This window comes from Engraulis encrasicolus, chromosome 14 (assembly GCF_034702125.1).
Source record: "Engraulis encrasicolus isolate BLACKSEA-1 chromosome 14, IST_EnEncr_1.0, whole genome shotgun sequence".
Lineage (NCBI taxonomy): Eukaryota > Metazoa > Chordata > Actinopteri > Clupeiformes > Engraulidae > Engraulis > Engraulis encrasicolus.
The window spans coordinates 31,045,292-31,068,416 of record NC_085870.1 but is presented as its reverse complement, the minus strand read 5'-3'; the positions used below and the strand labels follow the sequence as shown (position 1 = coordinate 31,068,416).

The following is a 23,125-nucleotide window of genomic DNA, read 5'->3' as shown; positions in this document are numbered from 1 at the left end:
TATTGGGCAGTAAAACCTATTTGTCTACTTGTGTGTCCTCATGTAACCTCAGCAACTTGAACTATTTAGCGTGTAGGCCTAGTTAAAAAGGAAACCATAACGCGCTATATGAAAAACGAAAGCTAGCACAATACCAAACTGGATGGAAAACGAAACTAGAATCAGCTGGTAGGCTACTTAAGGTGGGACGCATCCGAAGTTGGTACAGTCAAGAGCAACCCAACAAGCGACGAGGTGCTAGAAACAACGGTAGGAAACGACCGTCATTTTAATTTATTGATGTGCGTCTTAGATCTAATTTTACACCGCTGGCCGATTACAAAGTAGCACATTGACGTCGTTTGAATTACCTGCATCTACCAGGAAGCAAAATAAAGTGAGAGTCATTCAAGTAATTTCCGAAGATCATCAAAATTATTTCCAAGTAAGGATGCCAAGTTAAATTCAAGATTAGAGGTCTAGATCATGCTACCACGGTAAGGGAACCAAAACCACCTGTGATCATACCTCTCCAGCACAACAGTCCTTCAAGATGTGACGTAATGACTAGCGGTAATACTAAGACCTTATTTTATATCTATATATTGTAGAAATACTCAGAAATTGCGTAGGGTTATGAGGGTGTTTCTGATGAGCCTTGTGGTTTCTTGATGAATCACCCGTTTGCTTGGAAATGAAACTAGGACAGCTGTCTTTTCTTCTAGGAAGTTGTAGACCAATGGCTGTCCAGCAGGTGGCAGGTTTCATCCATCTATGAAACCCTTTTCATTCTTGACTTTCTTCACCGAAATGATTGCAAGATAGACTGTACGATTCCCCCATGCAATTATCTCTGACCAGATCAATGTCTGTCAGTGTTGTATATAAAACACTAAAAGTGTAATGGAAATCACTGAAAGGTTTGTTGAGTAATGAGTATTAAATCATGGATGTTTGTCACATCCTTAATGATTCTCTTTTTTTATAATGTATGCCTATCTCTTCGTTTCATTTCTTTTATGTTGTTGGCTGCACTGTAGAATTACCCATTTTTGTTGTTTCTTATGTGTTGACGACCATAGTGAAGAATTGACTGCATCTGCTGAGGGCTTCCATAGATAAAGAATGGACAATCCACACAGGGGGGGCAGAGGGGCAAGAGGCAATGCAGCCACCAGAGAAGGTAATTTCATCTCCTCAAAACAAAGAAACACATTCAAAATTAAACTAAACAACTAAAAAAAGTACATAAGAGACCTTACATTTCACAGCAATATTTCTGTGTCCAATATTTCTGTGTTGCATTATGCATTGTAAGGCAACAGCAGTACACAGTTTTTTTTATATGTATAGCATGCCGTTATCACATCTATTCACTGAGGCATATAGACTTTAACTTCATTGGCCCTTCCCCTTCACCCCCCCACCCCCGCCCCCCCCCAATGTAAAGCGACCTTGGGTTCCTTGAAAGGCGCTATATAAAACCAAGTTATTATTATTATCTTTTTTCCAGGATATTGCATTAACTGTTTATACCGTACATAAAAAACTGCAAGTTTGATGCTGCAGCTCAGTGTAATTTCTTTTTTTTCATACAAGCTTGTCTACTGATGTTTTGTCTTCATTCATTGCAGAACGTGGTAACAGGCAAGTGAATGGCGTGCCCAATCCAGAGAGACGAGGAGGAGGAGGAGGAGGAGGAAGGGGCAGAGGGCGAGGGGCAGGTAGAGGAGGAGGAAGAGGGCGTGGAGGAGGGCCAATGGGAGATGGGATACCTCACCGTGACCACCACCAGGACCACAGAAGGCCCGAGGGTCCTGCTCATGGAGGAGGGAGAGGAGAAGACGGCCAGAGAGGAAGGGGCGACAGACACGGAGACAGAGGCCGAGGCCAAGGAGGAGCAGGGAGAGGAGGCAGGGGCAATGGCCGTGGTGGCCCACCTCAAGTGCATCATATTGGCCTTAAATACTTGGAGGGACTGTTAGAGAAAGAGCCCTCTGAGATTGCCATCACACTGTCTACCAGCGCAGCTCTACAGCGTCTGCTGGAGGAGAAGAGGATGGGTCATGAGCTGGTCCAGGTACTGTGTCAAGTCTTCTGCACTGCGTTCCTGTCCAGGAACGACCGCAAGACCGTCCAGCACCTGGCCGGCGCAGTCCGAGATTCCGGATTCCTGCGCACCATCCTGCCGGAATACGTGATGGGAATGATGACCGACCACATCCCGCATCGCCGGGAGAAGTACCCCCAGCACCTGGACACCATCATTACTCTTCTCAACAACGTCGTCAGCATCTTCCCAGCCAGCTCGGTCCGCGTGGTGTCCACGCTCGTGCTGCTCCTGAAGCCGGCCATCAACCAGCTACGCGCCTCGGGCCTGGACATCCAGGAGGAGACAGAGGAGAACCTGGAGAAGATCCAGGACCTGGTGCACCATCTGCAGGAGAAAGCCCGAGAGGGCACTCTGCGCTCGGACAACTACGCCTTCCTCCCCCCTGACCAAGACGCCCCGCCTGGGGAAGAGGGGGACTTCAGGACCATGACCATCTACCCGACGCCAGAGGAGTTCCACAAGGACGAGAAGCCCTTTCTGAGGCCCAACATCATGAACCAGGCCTACGCCAGCGGACACGTGTACCTGGACACGCACTTTCGTCTGCTGCGGGAGGACTTTGTGCGGCCGTTGCGGGAGGGCATCAGGCAGCTGCTGAGGAGCCAGGAGGACACGGCCCTGGACGGGGTGCCCCTGAAGAGGAGGCACTTCGATGACATCAGGGTCTACTTCAACACCCGACTGGTCGTTCCGCTCTGCACTCCTTCCGGCATCGCCTACAAAGTGCAGTTTGACTCACGCCCTCTCCAGGTAAAGTAACTGAGATGTGGACAACTCTTGAACTTGAACTACTATATGAAACTGGTCAAATGGCAACAGGACAGCCCTGTCCTTATGGTGAGGGAGTTGATCTTCAGATAAGCAAAGTGTAATGTGTTAAGTGTATGTAAGTCTAAATATTTTTTTCTGACTCTTGTTTTTGTGTTGTAGTAGTTTGTTCATTAGCAGAATTCCAAATGGTTGCTTTACAGATCTCTGGTCTACCATCCCAAGGCCAACTTTGAAACCTTCTGTTTCATTTCTTGGTGTTTCTTTCTCTCTTTTGTAGTTTGTCCGTTGGCAGAATTCCAAGCGGTTGCTGTACGGCTCCCTGGTCTGCCTGTCCAAGGACAACTTTGAGACCTTCCTGTTTGCGACGGTGTCGGACCGCACCGTGGAGGACCTGCAGCAGGGCCAGGTGCTCCTCAGCTTCTCCCGAGACAGCCGCCACGCGGTGGCCCGAGCGCAGCCCTCCGACTCCTTCCTCATGGTGGAGACCACGGCCTACTTCGAGGCCTACCGCTACGTCCTGGAGGGCCTTCAGGAACAACAGGTCGAGGAGCTCCCCTTCAAGAGGTTTGTCGACAAAACACAAGAGAAACGCATCAAACAGTCATGCGGTCTCTACTTTTAACAGACTAATCTCAGGGATGCAGCCCCGTCCAGCAGTATTGGTGTCCCTTACTTTTATTTAGAAAATGTGTGATATTTCCAGAAATAAAAGGAAATATACACAACTTATAACTCTTATAATTGGATGTCCAAAGGTGTTTAGAATGGAAATTTCAAAATTTGCTAAAGAAAAATAAGAAAAGGGGCGTGTGCAATATTTGGTTGCACACCAGCAGTGAGGGCCTCCAGACATTCCTTGTATTCATCAATGAGTTTCGACCACTTCTCTGGTGGTATTTTCACCCAGTCTTCCTTTTGCAATATGTTGAACCTCTTGAACATTTGAGATTTTTCCCCTTTTTCTTCACTTATAATTCAAGTATTATTGCAGGTACATTGTAGAGTGCAACAAAGAGGTGCACCCACCTGCTTACCTCCAGGAGGAAGCTAAGCAGTTCGATCTGTCCAACATTGCAGCGGAGGACTTTAAGGACAAAGTGGCGCCCTTCAACCCCCTGAGCCATCTCGCCTGGCCCAGTGAAGAGCAGATGGGCCTGGATGAGAGCCAACTCAGGGCCCTGAAGCTGGCCCTCACCAAGGAGCTGGCTATCATACAGGGGCCTCCAGGCACAGGTACTACACACAAACAAATGAATGACGGTCTGAATCATTAAAATGCGTTAGATAGATTTCAAGAAAAGCATACACTACTGGTCAAAAGTTTGGCATCTCACCATCTCACATGGGCAATTTATTGTGTAATTGATCTCTGAAATAAATGCATACAACAAATAATCAATGTGATGTGTTGCTGTGCAATGAATTCATGGACAGTACTTTACAATACATTTAACATTATTCAAAGGTGTGCACAGAATAGTCCAAAATGTATTTTGTATGACCAATCAAAGTGTAGATACCTTTCTCTTTAGTAATATTCAGTTGCGGTGCTACACTGAATCACTCTCTGGACGAGATGCTCTCCAGAAACACTGAATGACCAGGACATGCATGTCCGGAGATTTGAATTGCATTTCATTTGAGAATAGTGTTTTTAGAGCTACACTCTGCTGTATTGCTGGGTCACTGGTCCTCTTGCTGAGTTGTAATGTACTGCACTCTCTCTCCCTCCCTTCCCTCTCCCCCCTCTAGGGAAGACTTATGTGGGGCTGAAAATCGCCCAGGCTCTGCTGGATAATCACAGCGCCTGGGGCAGGGGCTCTCCCATGCTGGTCGTGTGTTACACCAATCATGCGCTGGACCAGTTCCTGGAAGGTGCGTGACCCCTCCCTTGATCTGTGGTGGCCGTAAAACAGATTATTTATGGTAATGATTGCCACTGTCTCACCCCCCCCCCCTTTTTTTCCCCCACCTCTTCTGGGGGAATAACTGCTGCTGCGCATTTGCTGACTGTGTGCACCACAGCCTTGGATATCTATATCTTTATATATAAACACCTCAGAAAAATATATTGGGAAAGGGGAGGCGGGGAAATGAATGGGCTGGGTAGTGGTGAAGTGGGGTTCTGTTTCGGCTCAGTGGACAAGCCTTCGCTTTTGACCTTCACATTCACCATTAGCCTCTCACTCTCCCGCTCTCTCTCTCTGTCCATCTGTCTCTGTCTGTCCCCCTCTCCCCTCTCTTTCTTTTTCTCTTGCCCCCCTTCTATTTCTCTCTCTCCCTCTCTCTCTCTCTCTCTCTCTCTCTCTCTCTCTCTCTCTCTCTCTCTCTCTCTCTCTCTCTCTCTCTCACGCCACGCTGTCTGGGCTGGTGCCTCTGTACTCGTTGCAGGAATTCACAAGTTTCTGGAAAAGGGCATCGTGCGGGTCGGGGGGCGTAGCAGCAGCGAGGCGTTGAAGCGATTTGCCCTGCGGGAGCTGAGAGCGTCACCCAACTTCCGCGCGCCTCAACATCTCCGTCGCGCTAAATTTGAGGTAAAAGCACCAGCAACAACCTCCCTTACCCAACCTTGAACACTCATGCAAATGCAAACACCTGGCCAGGCTGTGCCCTCCTAGTGACGCAACACCTCTGCCGTTGCTTCTAGTCAGGCCAAGAGCAATGTAAATATCGTTTCTGATCTCCAGGAAAAATAGGGACCTCCTCCCACTTTGTCGGGCACCAGTCACCCAGTAGCAAACCTAGGGAAGCGGGTAAACCAAGCCATTTGGCAAATTGAGACACATTTTGCCAGTTAAGACTCCCCGATTTCCCCTATGAATATCCTCAGTTACTGTATTACTCTATTCTCTATGGTCATTTGAGCAGGGAACAGCATGATTGCTGGTAAATGATGAGACAAATTAATTCTTAGTTTTGATCACTTGGCTTTGAATATCCTGGAGTCCAATGATACCTTGGGGAGTTGAGAAGCTCCTTCTTGGAAAGCTCCAGTCGAAGAATAAAAACACACTCTCTCTCGCTCTCGCTCGCTCTCTCTCTCTCTCTCTCTCTCTCTCTCTCTCTCTCTCTCTCTCTCTCTCTCTCTACCACTCTGTGTCTCTATTTCAGTCTCTCTCTCAGTCTCTCTCTCTCTCTCTCTCTCTCTCTCTCTCTCTCTCTCTCTCTCTCTGCGTCTCCCTCTCTCTCTTTTTAAGTTAGTCTTTCTTATCTGTTATTAATCTGCCTGCATGGGGGCTTCTCTCGCCTCAGATCCATAAGGAGCTGACAGAAGCCGAGCAGCATATTAAAACGCAGAGTGCCCAGCTGGAGTGCAGTCTGCGCGGAGTCATCCATGAGCAGTTCCTGGAGAACCACATCTCAGACCAGCATTGGGACAGCCTGTGTCTCCAACCGGTGAGTCACCATGGTGCAACATAGTCTCCCACCCCCCCTGTTTAGTTTTGCAGCCTAGCATCTCTATAAGAGAGTATGTCCGTCGGTCTGTCTGTCTGTCCGTCTGAAACGTATTCTTGAAATTGTTATGCCCTCCTATGTCCACAAGGCGGCAGTGCATAGACGGACTCTATAGAGTCTCTATAAACGGCTCTGGGACGCATCTTTGTCCGACTTGTTCTCACTGTAGGAGAATTGCTGTGGATTTAAAGTGTTTAGCCAGGCTTTGAACATGCTAAATTAAGGAAATTCAAGGCTTCTGTGTGTATTGTCTGTGTATGTGGATGTGTGTGTGTGTGTGTGTGTGTGTGTGTGTGTGTGTGTGTGTGTGTGTGTGTGTGTGTGTGTGTGTGTGTGTGATGTTTTTATTTTTGCCGCCTCCCACGATCCAATGAATGAACTATCTGATTTCGCTCATAGCCTGATTGCCCCAGGGGGCCAGCACTAATCAGCACATTTATTGTTTAAATAAACAAATTCACCTATCCATTCTGCGTAGCCTTTATTCTTGCCCTTCCCGTGGGCTTTTTGCATGTATGAATGTATGTGGTGTGCGTGTTTGTGTGTGTCTGTGTCTGTGTCTGTGTCCTTTCCTTTTACATTTTCCTTTTTCAGTTTCCTATTTATTTCCCTTAATTATGACACGATTCATATTAAGCCGGCCTTAGAAAGTTCTCACCTTGTGGTTGTTCAAAAAGTCATCAATGCAAAAAGCAGTACCACTGACAGTGCCTGTGTGATGCCACGCATGTTGTATAAGGTGTCTTAGAAATTAGCCTATGAAGCTCTGGTAAAAAGCCATTGCGACGGGTTTTGGATAGGGAAATTGGTGAGTGGGGAGTGATTGGCGAGTGTGAGCGTGCATGTGTGCATGTGTGCGTGCGTGTGTATGTGTGTGATTGCTTTGGGATGAAATCGCCTCGAGATAAGCCAGAGATCAGACTTTTGGATGAGCTGCTGCACTGCTCTGTGGGTATTTTTTTCATTATTCATGAAGATGTTTTGCTTCTCAGGAGGCAGACGGGTTCCAGTTAGTCGAGGAGAAGCGGTCCATGATTGTGGAGTGGCTGGGCCTCGGATCATCCCAGTTCCAGTACCACGCCATGGGGGCTAATGGTGAGCGGCCCAGAACCAAAAAGAAAACAAAGAAAATAAATGCCTCGTGATTTAGCTGTCCCAGAATGATAATGGTCACTGTGATCATTGGCTCCTCCTCTCCTCTCCTCTCCTCTGCTCTCCTCTCCTCTCCTCTCCTCTGCTCTCCTCTCCTCATATATTTTCCTTTCCTTTCCTTCAATTTCCTTTCATTTTCTCTTCTCTTCTCTTCTCTTCTCTTCTCTTCTCTTCTCTTCTCTTCTCTTCTCTTCTCTATCTTCATCATCATTAACTGTAAATAGGATTAGTCATCACAGGGTTATATTGCTCGCTCTCTCTCTCTCTCTCTCTCTCTCTCTCTCTCTCTCTCTCTCTCTCTCTCTCTCTCTCTCTCTCTCTCTCTCTCTCTCCCTGTTTTACTCTATCTATCTCTCTCTCCATCTTTCCATCCACCCAGAAGTACAATAGTTGAATGACCTATAGGAACGCAATCACTAACACCAGCGTTCCTTCACAGTCTTCCCCTCTGCAACGTACTGTAATCTCCCTCCAGGTGGTGGTGGTGGTGATGGTGAGGATGCTGAGCTGGATGAGGAGGAGGAGCTGATCCAGGTGGAGGAGGAGGCTGACCTCATCCAGGCCGAGCGCATGCTGGACGGGGACGGCCTGCAGCGGGACCCCTGGGGAGGGGGTGGAGGCGGACGGGGCGGAGGTGGCCGGGAGCGGGAACGGGATCGGCAAAGGCAGGACGCGGAGCGCGTGGAGAGGCTGGCGGAGGTGATGCTGGCCATGACGCTGGGCAACAACAACACAGAAGAAGGAGAAGGAGGAGGAGGTGGAGGAGAAAGAAATGGAGGAGGGGGAAGAGGAGGAGGAAGAAAAAGAAGAAGAAGAAGAGGAGGCGAAGGAAGAGGAGAAGGAGAAGTGCAGGGAATGGATGTGGAGATGGAGCAGGCTGAGGAAGATGGAGGAGAATGGGAGGTAATTAGGCAACGGGCTGATGGGGGAGACGTGGGGGGGAGGTGTGTGTGTGTGTGTGTGTGTGTGTGTGTGTGTGTGTGTGTGTGTGTGTGTGTGTGTGTGTGTGTGTGTGTGTGTGTGTGTGTGTGTGTGTGTGTGTGTGTGTGTGTGTGTTCATGGGGGGAATGGTGTGTGTGTTCGTGTCCGTGTGTATATTGTGTGGTGGGGGGTAGGAGTGTGATAATTACCCATCACTCATCTGTCTACTGGGGCGTTGTTAATTAACTAATGGAAGCCTTTAGTGTTGGCAATGGCTCTTTTGAATCTTTTCCCGCTTTCTCCGCGCGTGTGTGCGTGCGTGCGCGCATGTGTGTGTGTTCGCGTTTTCTCTTTCAATTTCAGATTCAAAAGCAGGAGAAGAGGAGGCTGAAGCAGATGATGAAGACAGAGCTGAAGAAGAGTTCAGCCATGACTGAGGAGAAGGAGAAGGAAGTGGTCAACATCTGGACCCTCGCCCCTAAAGACAGATGGAAGCTCTACCGGTAAAGCTCTCTCCCTCTCTCTAACCCCTTCTCTCTCTCTCTCTCTCTAACCCCTTCTCTCTCTCTCTCTCTCTCTCTACACCCCCTTCTCTCTCTCTCTCTCTCTACCCCCTTCTCTCTTTCTCTCTCTCACTCTCTCTCTCTCTCTCTCTCACTCTCTACCCCCTTCTCTCTCTCTCTCTCTCTCTCTCTCTCTCTCTCTCTCTCTCTCTCTCTTGCTGTCTCTTGCTCTCCCTCTCGCATGTGCTCTCTCGCTCTTGCACTCACTCACTCACTCACTCACTCACACACACACACACACACACACACACACACACACACACACACACACACACACACACACACACACACACACACACACACACACACACACACACACACACAATCCCTAACTGTTTGGTTGTGTAGGTGAGCATGCTGGCAGTTCCTTACTTGTTCATGAAGACGGATGAATAAAGACAACATGCTGACGAAAAGGAGAATTTCCAGGCGATTTCAACACGCAGTTATATTGGTCATACTACCCTTGACTTGTCAGTCCCTGACACAACTGCATTTCTTTTTTTAAAGTATGTAACATACTTCAAAATCACCCCTAAAGTTGTGCAACATCAGCAGAAACCTTTCATCCCAGCAGTAACTTTAGTAGTTTATAGTTTATTTTATGTTAACAAACCCATGCCCCCTGATTACAATGGCCAGGATCTTCAACCGTCAAAGTCAAGGAAACGAAAAGAAAAATGTAAAATGCAATGCCTTGTCAGCTGCTCTTGACTCCCCCAACTGGAACAACCACAAACAGATGGGCTCTAGCTTTTGGAGTTGGATTGTGGTCAAAGTTTCTGTTTTCATCTGGCCACAGTTGCCTGCCTGGTTGCTCTAGGCTACAGGGCCTTAGGACAAGGTCCAAGTTAAATTGCCTTAGTATCAAAAAGAATAGTTATTTGAAGCACAAGTTGATGTGGTGTCAAAGAGGCTGTATTGCCCCAGGTGATTTTAAAATTATATTGCTTTCAGTTCGTTAGCTGCATCTATGCCACATGCGCTGCTATTGATGATGAGGAGATAATCATTGGGGTCCCACCTGCACAGGCAGACACAGCTGATTTAGAATGTGTGATTTCAGACTGCAGCAACCGTCTAAAAGTTGTCCATTAAGTTTTTTTTTAGAGAAACATTATTCAAATAATGTGATGTTGTATTAATTGTTTTCAGTCCATCCACACTGCTATGCATGGCAGGCCCCCTTTGCCAGTCGCTTTCTCAACAAAAAAGATTAGGCCTAGTGGTACTGGTTAAGGACAAATCATTTAATTTTCATATTTTTCATGTAATATTTTCACATACACACGCAATGCAGAAAATGGAATATATGTAGACTTGACATGTCATTGCAAGCTAAAAATGTCAAGTCAAGTCAAGTCTCGAGTCAATAGTGTACAAGTCAGGTCAAGTCACAAGTCATTCCTAATATTGCCAATTCAAGTCTCAAATCAAGTAATTTGTGACTCAAGTCTGATTCAAGTCCACGTCACAAGTGTCACAAGTGTCACAAGTCCACATCTCTGGTTAATAGTAAATAGCGATCATGATTAGTGTACAATTACTCTTACGGTGCCAATGCCAAGCCCTGACGCTGTGTTAATGCTAAATAGCAATTAGCAATTGTAATTAGTGTACTATTACTCTTATACTGGATCCTCTATCCCCCCCCTCTCTCCCTCCCCCCAGGCTGTGGATCCAGCGCTTCCAGACCGACTTGCGCACGCGGGCCCTGAGGTTCGAGTACGCCTACCAGAACGCGGCGGAGCGTCTGTCGGAGATCCGGATGCGCGAGGACCTGTGTGTGCTGAAGGAGGCGCGGGTGATAGGCATGACCACCACGGGGGCCGCCAAGTACCGCCAGGCCCTGCAGGAGGTGAGGGAGGCCACCCCGGATGCCTGCCAAACATGGCATCAAAGAGTAGAGTAGAGTAAAGCCGGGCATACACTGTGCAATATTTTCACTCGTGGGTCTTAAGCTTCTGCTCACACTGGACGATGGAATTTCAGTGTTTAAAAGTTTACAACTCACGACTCACGTCCTCACACCACACGAGCCGACAGTCGGATGCGAGCGAAATGCTTCCACCGTACGACGCGACAGGCATGTTTCCCCGGTCTGCAGAGGACGGAACATGCACACCTGAGGTGGAGATGAGGTCGCGTTCAACAGCGAATCGCACGGCCCTATTAGTTTGTGCATGTGAAGTGTCAAATCGGGTCATAGCACTGCTTTAACTGTGCGATTTACGCACGAGCCACGACCAGAATCTCGATTTTCTTGCGACCCTGCGATTGCACGATTGTGAGGCGAAATCGCTTGTCGTTACGCCATGTACACTGCACGATGCGAGACTCACGATTGAGCAAGAAATCGGCCCGACTCTCAAAAAGTCGTGCGAGTGACAAATCGGGGCAAAAGTCGCACAGTGTAAGCCCAGCTTAAGATGATTCAAGCCCGTGCATTTCCTGGATCCGTGTGATGTCATGTGAACGGCCCTTTAGGAGACCGGCGGAGGCTTTAGGTTGAGTATAAATTCCCTTGGCACTTTAGATGGCGGTAGCGATCACATCACATCTTATGCAGGCCGCCACCAAATTCCACAGAAAGAGAAGGAGGGGATAACGCCCCCTTAGGACAGTGTTTCCCAACCAGGGGTACGTGTACCACTAGGGGTACGCGAGCACATTGCAGGAGGTACTTGGAAAAATGGAATGAAAACAAATGCATGGAGCAAAGTCACACTGAAATTGAAAAGGCGATGTAAAACATGAGTTAGGGGGTACTCATGGCACAACGAAAAGGCTTTGGGGGTACATGAGACAAAAAAGGTTGGGAAACACTGCCTTAGGAGACCAAACCTGAGAACACTCCTTTGCATTGGGTGGGTGGAGGATGAATCCTCTTTCTCTAATCTACTCTCTTTGATGGGATCATTGCGGCACGTCACGTTAAGACTCATTAGCCTTAGTCTCACTGCAGGGCCAGCCCCGGGCTGGCCCGGACAAAAGGGAGCTGACGGTGATCTCATCAAAAGGGGGCTAGGTGCTAAAGATGGCCGCCGGGCCAGGTTGTGGGGCTAAGGGCCGCTTTCCCTGGCCCGTCGAATTCGATGGGCCAGCAAGCACCGCCGAGGCTCGGAGGCGGGGTCAACCTCGGGCGATATAGCCCACGTGCGATATAGCCTACCAGACCTTCGGCGATAATAGCGCAAAAGCTAAATAAGCCGACATAAATGTCATGTGTGAGTATTTGTGAGACACTTTTTATTGGTGTCCAGTGGAAAGCATGCCAAATCACGATAATGGCACAAGAGTTGGCGGCTAAAAGCAGAAAAAAGCCGACATGACTTAGCTATGACATCCCAAGTTTAAGTGTAGTGGTGCCCATGATGCCCTGATAACAACAAAAAAGTTATGTTGGCTAAATAACTTTAAAAACACAAACAGAAGTGCCAAAGTTGCATCTTATGAAATTATGCCATAAGAAAGCCAAACACCCCAAACTAATAATTTGCCCAGAATTTAGCGATAAGTCCCCCATGCAGCCACATTATTACACAGTAAAGCACAGCTGTTATTGACTTAGGCCTATTTAAAATCATCCTCACTCTGCTGCCCTAGTGTCTCATGTTTTGCAGACATACTAAACCATGGGCTCATAATTTTCTATAGCAACTGATGAAGGTGCTATGTCTCCGGGATTTGGTCTCCTTTCACATGGTAACTTATTCAATTACCTGCACATTCATGTCTCGCTATGTCCGGGGCTCATGCTTCTGTGCGCTATTGGGGGGGTTAACTGGGCATGTTCGCACGTCTCCTTCTGTTCACTCTCAGTTGTCGAGCTGCTCGTATTTTCATGCGTCTTTGTCTTCTTAACATGCGCTGCGTCCCATACAGCTTCTGAATCGACAACTTTGCCATGTAATAAAACTGTTCTTGAAAGGCAAGCCATTTTCTTTGCAGTTCTTGTCGTCTTTGTCCGTAGGCTACGAGCCAAACGGCGACCTGCTCCAGCAGAGTTTGCTCAATTTTCTTCTCCTTCTTTGTCGTTGTTCTGTTGTTGTCCTTCTGTGATTTGGGGCGAAAGTGGGCTGTGCCCGACTGACGTTTCACAAACAAGGCGTGTACCTGAATGTGCCTGGGGTCGGCTATGAGTCCGATCAGGCAAAAAATGGCCCGGGGCCGGCAGCTCCGAGCCGGCCACTCTCCTGAGCCCCGGGCGGCCCCGGGCCGCTGAAGCGCGGCTAATCAGACCAAGGCTATTGACCAGGTGACAATATTTGAGGCCAAGAGTATGCGTTTGGCATCTAAAAGTGCTGCTGCTCAAAACCGTGCACTCCTGGCAACATGATTGGTTTAGGGTCCAAGGCCACCGTGTCAACATGACATGCAACAGGCTAAAAATGTATGTCTTTTAATGTACTGTACTGTACTGTACTGTATGTCTTTTAATGTACTGTATATCCTTATCTGGACCTTGAGTCTGTGAGATAAAGTTTATTATTGTCTTTTATGTCTTACTGAAAAAGGAGTGCTTAATTTTACTTTACATTCTATGGCAAATAAAAGATATTGCATATTGTATTGTAGGTGTCCCCCCGCCTGGTCATTGTGGAGGAGGCGGCTGAGGTTCTAGAGGCCCACACCATCACCACACTAAGTAGTGGCTGCAGACACCTAATACTCATAGGGGATCACCAGCAGGTAACACACACACACACACACACACACACACACACACACACACACACACACACACACACACACACACACACACACACACACACACACACACAGTATTGCCTGCCGACTCATAGTGGATCACACACACACACACACACACACACACACACACACACACACACACACACACACACACACACACACACACACACACACACACACAGAGTTTTGCCTGCCAACACCTTATTCTCTTAGGGGATCACACACACACACACACACACACACACACACACACACACACACACACACACACACACACACACACACACACACACACACACACACACACACACACACACACACACACACAGTGACTATTGCCTGTCAACACCTTATTCTCATAGGGGATCGCACATACACACCCATCACACGCATACACACACATGCGCACACACACAATGCCACATACTGTATACACAAACAGTGACTGGGAGATGACACAGGCAGACATATGCACTCACATAGACATGTTTTGTTCCATCAGGGCCATGGACAATAGGTGCAGACATAAATGCATGCAATAGATTTTTCAGGCTTTTAACCTTTATTGTAAATTGTCACCAAATAATTGTATTGTGTTCATTGTTTTATTTTTTAATTGTTTTTGTTTTTGGGGTCTTTATCATGAGAGGACAGAGTGAGAGGAGACACTAAATGAGCAGGAGAGAAAGATCTGGTGTGGGGGTTGGGAAATGAACCAGTCTGGATTCGAACCTGGGTCCCCATGGGCAGCCAAGCCCATATTTGGGGGGCTTAGCGTGCTGCGCCACAGCTTCAGCATAATTGTGTCATTATACTATTATCAAATAATGATAATACACGACCCTGCTGTGGCCTAACGGTAGAGCACTGGGTTACTACGCTGGCGACCCAGTTTTGATTCCGGCCCGGATCATTTGCCGATCCTTCCCTGTCTCTCCCCTGTCTTTTCCCTGTCACTCATTTCCTGTCTCTCCTCCACTGTCCTGTCAGAAATAAAGTTTAAAAAAACCTAAAAATATATTGAAATAATAATAATAATACGTAGTTTAAGGCCTCAGCAATCACAATGAGTATGTTTCCAATTTCCAATTTGGGAGACAGAGGTGCTAAAATATGTATGAGATGATGATCTGACGTGTCTTTTGTTTGTCTGGCTTGGCTGCCGTTGTTGTCTTGACAGCTCCGCCCCAGTGCCACAGTGTATGACCTGGCCAGGAACTTCAACTTGGAGGTCTCCATGTTTGAGCGTCTAGTGAACATCGAGTTCCCCTATGTTCGCCTCAACTATCAGGTGTGTGTGTGTCTGTGTGTCTGTCTGTCTGTCTTAGAATAGGAGTCAATTGGAGTGCCCCTCAAGTGCAGAGAATACTAGGGCGTGCGTGCGTGTGTGCGTGCGTGCGTGCGTGCGTGCGTGTGTGCGTGCGTGCGTGCGTGCGTGCGTGCGTGCGTGCGTGCGTGCGTGCGTGTGTGTGTGCGTGCGTGCGTGCGTGCGTGCGTGCGTGTGTGTGTGTGTGCGTGTGTGTGCGTGTGTGTGTGTGAGCCGGAGGTGTCACTCAGACATGCGTGCTTTCTCCTTGATATTCTCTCCACACTGCTGTGATAGGCCCCATTGCACTGCGGGGAGTGAAAAGATCTAGCTTTTTTCATTTTTCCTATTTTTATTTAACACCTCTAGAATATAAATGTCATCTTCTCCTGTTATGTAGCAAAACACTCTATAGTACTATGCATGACATTTTGCGTGTGTGCGTGCGTGCGTGCGTGCGTGCGTGCGTGCGTGCGTGCGTGCGTGTTCAGTCTATGGCTATGTATTTTTGTAAAGTGGAGGAGAGATGCTCACACTATCACCTAATGATTCGTCCCATTTTTCTGCTGGGTGCTGAATCCCACCTAAAGCAGATGATGACAAACCTCCAGGGCCGCACTCTGAGATTTTTTGTCTTTGATTTGCCCACTCATTTGGATTATTGTACATACTGTATATTTTTCATATGGATTTTTGTCACCCATTTGACGTTCTGTTTGTGTCTCCCCCTCCAGCACCGGATGCGGCCCGACATCGCCCGTCTGCTAACACCCCACATCTACTCAGAGCTTGAGAATCACCCATCTGTGCTGAGTTATGAGAATGTCAAGGTTTGTACCCTAAGCTGTACCTGTATGTGTGGACATTTGGCGTTTTCAGATCACTTTTGGCAGTGTAGTAGTACTGTGGTAGTCCACTTTTGGTAGTGTATCCAATAGCCTACCCCCTAGGATAATACAAATGACGTTCTATTTGCCACTCTGTTCTTCTGCAATGCATAAATTCACTGTGTAAATATTGCACCGGCGCTGAAGGGCCGGGATAGAGATTTGCGCTTACTTAAATTGCTCTTCGCCACTCTTGATGATAAAAAATATGTTCCTACTTTTGGTAGTTTTTAAATCCATACTTTGGACAAAGTTGCTCTCAAATGCTGTCTTTTTTGTTATCTCTTTTGTACTTTTATCATTTTTTATTTTAATTTATTTTATGATTTTCTTTTATTTTGCCTTTTGTTCCTATTGATCTCTCCATTGATCTGCTTCTTTGGATGAACTACGCTGCAGTGTAATTTATTTAACTTAGCGTACCTTCATTTTGCCTTGATGTCAGGGGGTAGCCTGATTATCATCGACCTTTCAAGTCTCATACCAAGATTCTTTTCTGATCAAGAGGATAACGAATAACGTTTCCAAATGGCCTGGTTAACCCACCTCCCTCGGTTTGCTACTGGTCGAGGCCAGAAAAGGCTGTGCCGAAGTTTAAACCAAGCATTTTCTTAGTCCCAATAGAAAGTCTCTGCTCAAACCACGTCACTGCCTTGAACACACCTCTACCCAGGGCTGTTGGAGCAGCTCAAAGTTGATTGGTTCCCGACAAAGTGGGTGGAGTTCCAGAGTTCTGCAGAGCTCAGAGAGCATTTTATTCTATTTTTATTTAACCTTTGTTTAACCAGGAAAGTCCCATTGAGTTAGAGTAACTCTTCTGCCAGGGAGTCCTGGCCAAGAGGGCGGCTTAAAAAGTTACATGACAATAAAACCACAAGAGACGAGACAAACCACAGCTACATAACATCCAAACAGAATTAAACACAACAAGATTGAGCATACACAGATAACCAAAAAGCATAAAGCAAACAAGGCATAAAATCAAAAACAGTTGCATCTGTCAGTTAATGATGATTTTAACAGGTCTTTATAAGAATTTGTGGATGGAAGAACTTAAAGATTTAGAGTGGCTTGAAGTTCATTCCAAGCTTTAGGTGCAAATGATGAGAATGCTGTTTTTCCTACTTCAGCTTTTGTAAATGGAGTATGTAAAAGTATTTTTTCTCATGACCTAGTCCTGTAGGTGCTATCTTGAAAAGAAAGTAAATAAAAAATGTATAAAGGTAATTTACCCATAAGGGCTTTAGCAATAAAAGTCAGTGCATGATTTTTTCTCCGTATGGAAAGAGAAGACCATTGTACGGTTTCATGAAGAGTGCAGTGGTGAGTCGTGGCTGGTGCACCTGTGATAAAACGTAAGGCTGAGTGGTACAGCACATCCAGTTTTTTAAGTAAGAATAAGACGAATCATCTTCATATTTGCATTGCTCTTGACCTGACAACAAGTAGGAGTCACTAGGAGGGTATAGCCTGGTTAGTCAGTGGGTGTTGTTTCATGCTTTCTCTTGTTGGTTTTCCCTTTTGCGTCCCTCTTGCTTTCTTGATGTCAGGGGGTGTTGAGCAACCTGTTCTTCGTGGAGCACGAGGCGCCAGAGGAGGAGATCAAGGACGGCCGGAGCCACCAGAACCGCCACGAGGCGCACTTTGCGGTGGCGCTGTGCCGCTACCTGCTCCACCAGGACTACCAGCCCTCCCAGATTACCATCCTCACCACCTACACCGGGCAGCTCCACTGCCTGAAGAAACTCATGCCCTCCAGCGAGTTCTCGGGCGTCAAGGTTGGTCTTGTTTTGTTGTACGCTTGTGCACTGTTTTATGTGCTTATAAACAGGAGCCTGCTGGAAAAAAAACAGCTTTAGCTGAGTCAGGCCTATTTAAAATGTAACTCTCACTGGTATATATATATTTACATTTGTGCTTTAAAAATAAATAAGAACTAGGCAAGGAGAGCTCAAATAATAGAAGTATTTTTCGAGGGGCACACTTCAAGGCACAGTTTAAAAAAAAAATCTCTCTCTATTTTTTCTATTCGGCGAACCCTTCATGATTATTGTTGTTTGTTTTTCAGGTTCACGTGGTGGATAAGTACCAGGGGGAGGAGAATGATATCGTGATCCTGTCTCTGGTGCGCAGCAACCCGCAGGACCGCGTGGGCTTCTTGTCCATCGCCAACCGCGTGTGCGTGGCGCTGTCGCGCGCCAAGAAGGGCCTGTACTGTCTGGGCAACATGGCCATGCTCAGCCGGCGCGTCAAGCTGTGGAGCGCCATCCTGCACACCCTGCGCGAACACGGCCAGGCGGGCGCCGCCCTCACCCTGAGCTGCCAGAACCACCCGGAGCGCCGCACGCGCGTGGCGTCGTACGAGGACTTCGCCCACGTGCCCGAGGGCGGCTGCAGCCTGCCGTGCGAGTTCCGGCTGGACTGCGGCCACGTCTGCACGCGCGCCTGCCACCCGTACGACCCCGAGCACAAGGAGTTCCAGTGCGTGAAGGAGTGCCCCCGGGTGCTGTGCGAGCTGGGCCACCGGTGCCGCAAGCGCTGCTACCAGACATGTGGCGACTGCATGGTGCCCGTGGAGAAGGTCATGCCGGTGTGCCAGCACAAGCAGATGGTGCCGTGTTACCAGGACGCCTTCCGCTTCGTCTGTCAGGAACCCTGCGTCAACAGCCTGACGTGCGGGCACCCTTGTCGAGCCTCATGTGGGGAGCCGTGCACGCCCCGTTGTGAGGTCCGTGTGCCCATGCAGCTGAAGTGTGGACACACCCAGCAGGTGCACTGCTTCGTGCTGAGGCAGGAAGATGAGCCACCCTGCAAGACCAAGTGTGGCGCTACGCTTAAGTGTGGGCACCCGTGCCCGGGCACGTGCCACAGCTGCAAGCGAGGCCGCCTCCACAGCCCGTGCAACAAGAAGTGCAGCCACATCCTGGTGTGCTCGCACGAGTGCCGCGAGTCCTGCACGCCCGACTGCCCTCCCTGCGACATGCCCTGCGAGAACCGCTGCCCGCACAGCAAGTGCCAAAAGACCTGCGGCGAACCGTGCGCGCCCTGCGCTGAACCCTGCAACTGGCGCTGCCACCACCAACGCTGCAGCAAGCTGTGCCACGAGCCGTGCGACCGTCCACCCTGCACGCAGCCCTGCCACAAACTCCTGCACTGCGGGCACCAGTGCATCGGCCTCTGCGGCGACCCCTGCCCTAAAAAGTGCCGCGAGTGCAATCGCGACGAGGTGACCGAGATCTTCTTCGGCACAGAGGATGAGCCCGACGCGCGCTTCGTGCAGCTGGCGGACTGCGGCCACGTGTTCGAGGTCACCTCCATGGACCAATTCATGGCTCAGGATGAGGGCCAGGAGGCGGGGCTGGACCAGCGGGCTGTGAAGCTGAAAGAGTGCCCCCGGTGCCGCACGGCCATCCGCAGGAACCTGCGCTACGGCGTCCACATCAACCGCTGTCTGGCCCACATCGAGAAGGTGAAGGAGAAGATCAACGCCAATCCGGAAGACGTCAAGCGAAAGCACAGTGCTGTGAAACTCCTCCTGAGGAGGCAGAAGAACCTCAAGGACCACCTCCCACAGGAGTATGGTAGGATTAAGGACCGGCTGGACAAGTCTAAGTTCAACATGCGTAAGCTATGTCACCAGGAGAACCTCATGATGTTCCTGGAGCGCCTGGGCGAGTTGCAGAAGACCATGATGGAGCGCATGGACGGCCCGACCAAGCGATACTTTGACCTAAGGTTGGGAGAGTGCCTCAGCTTCCTGAGCACTCCAGGCCAGCGTTTCTCCGAGCAGCAGGTGTGGGACCTGGGCCGCGAGCTGCAGAGGCTGGCCTACCTGGCGGAGCTCAACACCCGCTGTGCCACGGCTGCCAAGGTGGCGGTGCCACTCTCCGTTGAGGTGAACGCTCAGGTGAGTAGGAAATTGGATATTTTTTGTTTTATTTATTTATTTTGAAATATTTCCACCTTTATTTCGATAGGGCAGTATGAGAGGCAACAGGAAGTGAGTAGGGGAGAGATGGGGGTAGAATCGGCAAATGACCCGGGCCGGAATTGAGCCCGGGTCGCCGGTGTAGTAACCCAGTGCCCTACTGTTAGGCCACAGCAAGGCCATAGGAAATTGGATATGAAACGTTTTTTCTACAATTCTCATTCCATTGCTGAACTATTCAATTCTTTATTCTTTCTTTCTCTTATCGATTTTCATTTGCAAGAAACAAACAAACCGGTCAATTTGTATCAACTTTTTTAGATTAAAAGTAACACAATCTGTTTAAACCGCATGGGTCCCATGTTTCCTGCTGACTGTTTCTCTCACATGTAACTTGTGTAAGATAGGCGACGATAGTTGTGCCTGCTGGAATGTATTAGTGGGTTGTTTGCAAATGTGGCATTGAAACACAGAAACATCGAAAAGACGCTGAAAAAGGCTTAGGCCGAAACGTCTGTCTGTCATGCTAACCCGGTAGATTAAAACTGCAAGAATTACACCCGAGAGTGCGGCTTTTTTACTAAACAAAAATTGAAACAAAGGCAAATGGTTCTCAACAAGAAACTGTTTTTGATTTCCATCCCTACAGGTGAGTGCTGTCAGGAAGGTGCTGGAGGACACTTGCCCGTTCTCAGAGGATGACGAGCAGCATGTCAAGCAAGCGCTGGCCGACCTGGACGCCAAGCTCCCCCGCACCGGCCTGGGCATCACCGACCAGGAGAGGGTGATGATTGTGCAGGCCATGGGCTTAGCCAAGGGGCACTGGTACAAGTGTCCCAATGGCCACGTCTACGCCATCGGGGACTGTGGGGGTGCCAACCAGAGGGGGCAGTGCCCCGAGTGCGATGAGTCCATCGGTGGTGCCAACCACGCCCTCATCGCTGGCAACGCTGTGGCGTCTGAAATGGATGGTGCTCAGCATGCTGCGTGGTCAGAAGCCGCAAATTTGGCAAACTTCCATCTTGGTGACCTGTGATCAAGCAGAGGGATTTTCATTATCAAATATTTCACTAGCCAGGCTGTGCACCCTAGTGACACAAATATTGTTTCTGTGATCTGTAAAAATCGGGAACTCCTCACACCTTGTCGGGATGCAAACAACTTGTAGCAAACCAAGGTAGGGGGGTCAACCATGCTGTTTGGGAAATGTTAATTATGATCTTGGTAAGTTTCGAAGAGATTTGAAAGTCGATGATCATCAGGCTACTCTTTAACAACATCAAGTTGTCAATATTCAAAACACACATAAACCATCCGATGATGTCACACCAACATCACGCGAGGCCTCAGATGAACGCAGCAGAAGCAAAGAGAGCCAAAACTTGTCAGGTACCATTCTTGGCCTTGAAAAATGAAATGATTATGAACAGGCCTTATGAACCATTCTATGTTATTTATGATTGTGTGTGTTTGAATATGGTTTATGGCATATGAGAATCCTACTGATTTACTCTCATCATCTATTATGGTTCTTCATCTAAGTATTTTTTAAAACATAAAAAATCTTGATTGTTGCACTGACACCTTGAAGTTTTATTCGTCCCAAAGAGAATTTTTTCTTGGACATACACATAGCTGCCATATTACACCACAACATGACGCCACACAAAACAAATAAACAAGCAAACCAAAAAAAGACAAAGTGCTATCATAGAGATGCATTAAGAGTGTTCTTGAAGTGTATAACTGGCGCGGCCCCATACATTTTATCCAAAACGACTTAGTTATTTACAGGGTATTGGCTACAGCTCCTGGAGCAATGTGGGGTAAGGTGCCTTGCTCAAGTGCACATAAGCCGTGGATGTACTGTACATGTACTCTAGGTATAGGTGAAAGATAAGGGTGGGATTCGAACCTGCAACCCTCTGATCTTAACATTTCAAGACTGGTAGTTTGTTAAGGACATGACTTCAATAATTTCACAGACATTAGGATGAAAGAGAACTGCTTGTTCATATTCACTGCTTATTCTTTTCTTTTTTTAATTATGGGCATATGAAGCATGAGGGTGCTATTGATTTATTCTCTTTGATTATCATGGTTTTAAAACATCTCTAAGCTTTGACTATGAATTTTGAATCCGTTTTTAATGTGCGTACACTCTCTCCAGGGATTCTTTGTTCATGAATGTACTAACACCTCTATGGTAAATGCAAAATGATCTCACAGGAAGTGTTTTTTCAGTGTACACTGGACCTAAACATGATATGCAATCATAGTAATTGTATTGTAAATGAATTGTCACTGTATGCACTGTAGTGCTTCCTGCCTACTCTGTATTCCTTGCTATCTACACTGTAATCTCACTGAAATGGCATTATATATTTTATCCATGTGCTGCACAGTGTGTGACTGGGAATAATAAAAATGGATTAGCTTTTTAACAGAAGTATGTTGGTTGTAATTCTTCTATTTTCCCAGTAGGTGGCAGGGGTGTATTTACCCATGTTCCTTCACATGTAAGAAGTGATCAAAGCTTTTTTTTACTATTTCTTTTTTAATACACCAAGCAAGCACATGATGACAAAAGCCAATGATAACCTTGTGTACGCCAGTGATCTTTAGTCAGATACGATGAATTTTTATTTTTTTCCCACTTTTATCTGATTTGGTCTTTGCCCATGTGTGCTCTCAGAATGTAATCAGAATGTAAGTGAAATATATCTACTTCCTCTCCTTTCCCACTGCTGTAGGAGCATTTGTATATGATACTTACACGCTTTCAGGGCTGGTTTGGCGGGGAAAAAAAGCAGTCATAGGCGAAGACAGATTTGTCATCTCTCTCTCTTTCTCTCTCTCTCTCTCTCTCTCTCTCTCTCTCTCTCTCTCTCTCTCTCTCTCTCTCTCTCTCTCTCTCTCTCTCTCTCTCTCTCCACATACACACACACACATGCACAAAAACACACAAAAACACACACACACACACACAATCTCTCTCTGCACACAGATAGCTGCCTAATAGTAAAGCATTACCAGGATTTGCAACCCAAATTGTTGGCAGTCAGGCGTAGGTTCACACAACGGCGGCTCTCCTCCAATCTGTAGGAAGCAGGGATGGCTTCCATTTAGAGCTGTTTTGCAGCGCCGCACATTAGTTTATTACATGATGAATGTGGCCTTGTCAGCGGCCAAACACCCAATGCAAACGCCAGGTTCTGAGAGAGAGAGAGAGAGAGAGAGAGAGAGAGAACGAGAAAGAGAGAGGGGGAGGAGAGAACAGAAGAGCAAACAGAAAAACTGTGGTGTCAGGATGCGTATAAAGAAGCAAACCTAGAC

At 47.7% G+C, this 23,125-nt stretch overlaps 1 protein-coding gene across 4 annotated transcripts; it reads left to right on the top strand.

Moving 5' to 3' along the window:
- Nucleotides 1–26: 26 nt before the first annotated feature.
- Nucleotides 27–22,238, top strand: znfx1 (zinc finger, NFX1-type containing 1). 4 transcript variants are annotated; one of them, XM_063215398.1, is made up of 18 exons: nucleotides 27–249; nucleotides 1,062–1,162; nucleotides 1,614–2,842; nucleotides 3,141–3,427; nucleotides 3,855–4,096; nucleotides 4,616–4,738; nucleotides 5,255–5,397; nucleotides 6,116–6,259; nucleotides 7,312–7,414; nucleotides 7,911–8,374; nucleotides 8,756–8,895; nucleotides 10,627–10,813; nucleotides 13,534–13,647; nucleotides 14,849–14,959; nucleotides 15,709–15,804; nucleotides 17,412–17,639; nucleotides 17,930–19,768; nucleotides 20,439–22,238. In XM_063215398.1, exons 2-18 carry the CDS (start codon nucleotides 1,105–1,107, stop codon nucleotides 20,823–20,825), a joined length of 5,895 nt encoding a protein of 1,964 aa, XP_063071468.1. In that variant the 5' UTR covers nucleotides 27–249; nucleotides 1,062–1,104; the 3' UTR covers nucleotides 20,826–22,238. The 4 variants fall into 4 exon arrangements, with proteins under 4 accessions (XP_063071468.1, XP_063071469.1, XP_063071466.1 ...); XM_063215399.1 differs by having other exon boundaries at nucleotides 27–476; nucleotides 7,947–8,374; XM_063215396.1 differs by having other exon boundaries at nucleotides 27–476.
- The last annotated feature ends 887 nt before the right edge of the window (nucleotides 22,239–23,125 follow it).

What these genes read in the sequence shown, in the direction of transcription:
- znfx1 (XM_063215398.1), top strand. Translation starts at nt 1,105, where the DNA reads ATGGACAATCCACACAGGGGGGGCAGAGGGGCAAGAGGCAATGCAGCC. An exon ending in GAGGAGCTCCCCTTCAAGAG is followed by an intron (nt 3,428 to 3,854) that starts GTTTGTCGACAA and finishes GTATTATTGCAG; the next exon opens with GTACATTGTAGAGTGCAACA. An exon ending in TGAGTTATGAGAATGTCAAG is followed by an intron (nt 15,805 to 17,411) that starts GTTTGTACCCTA and finishes TCTTGATGTCAG; the next exon opens with GGGGTGTTGAGCAACCTGTT.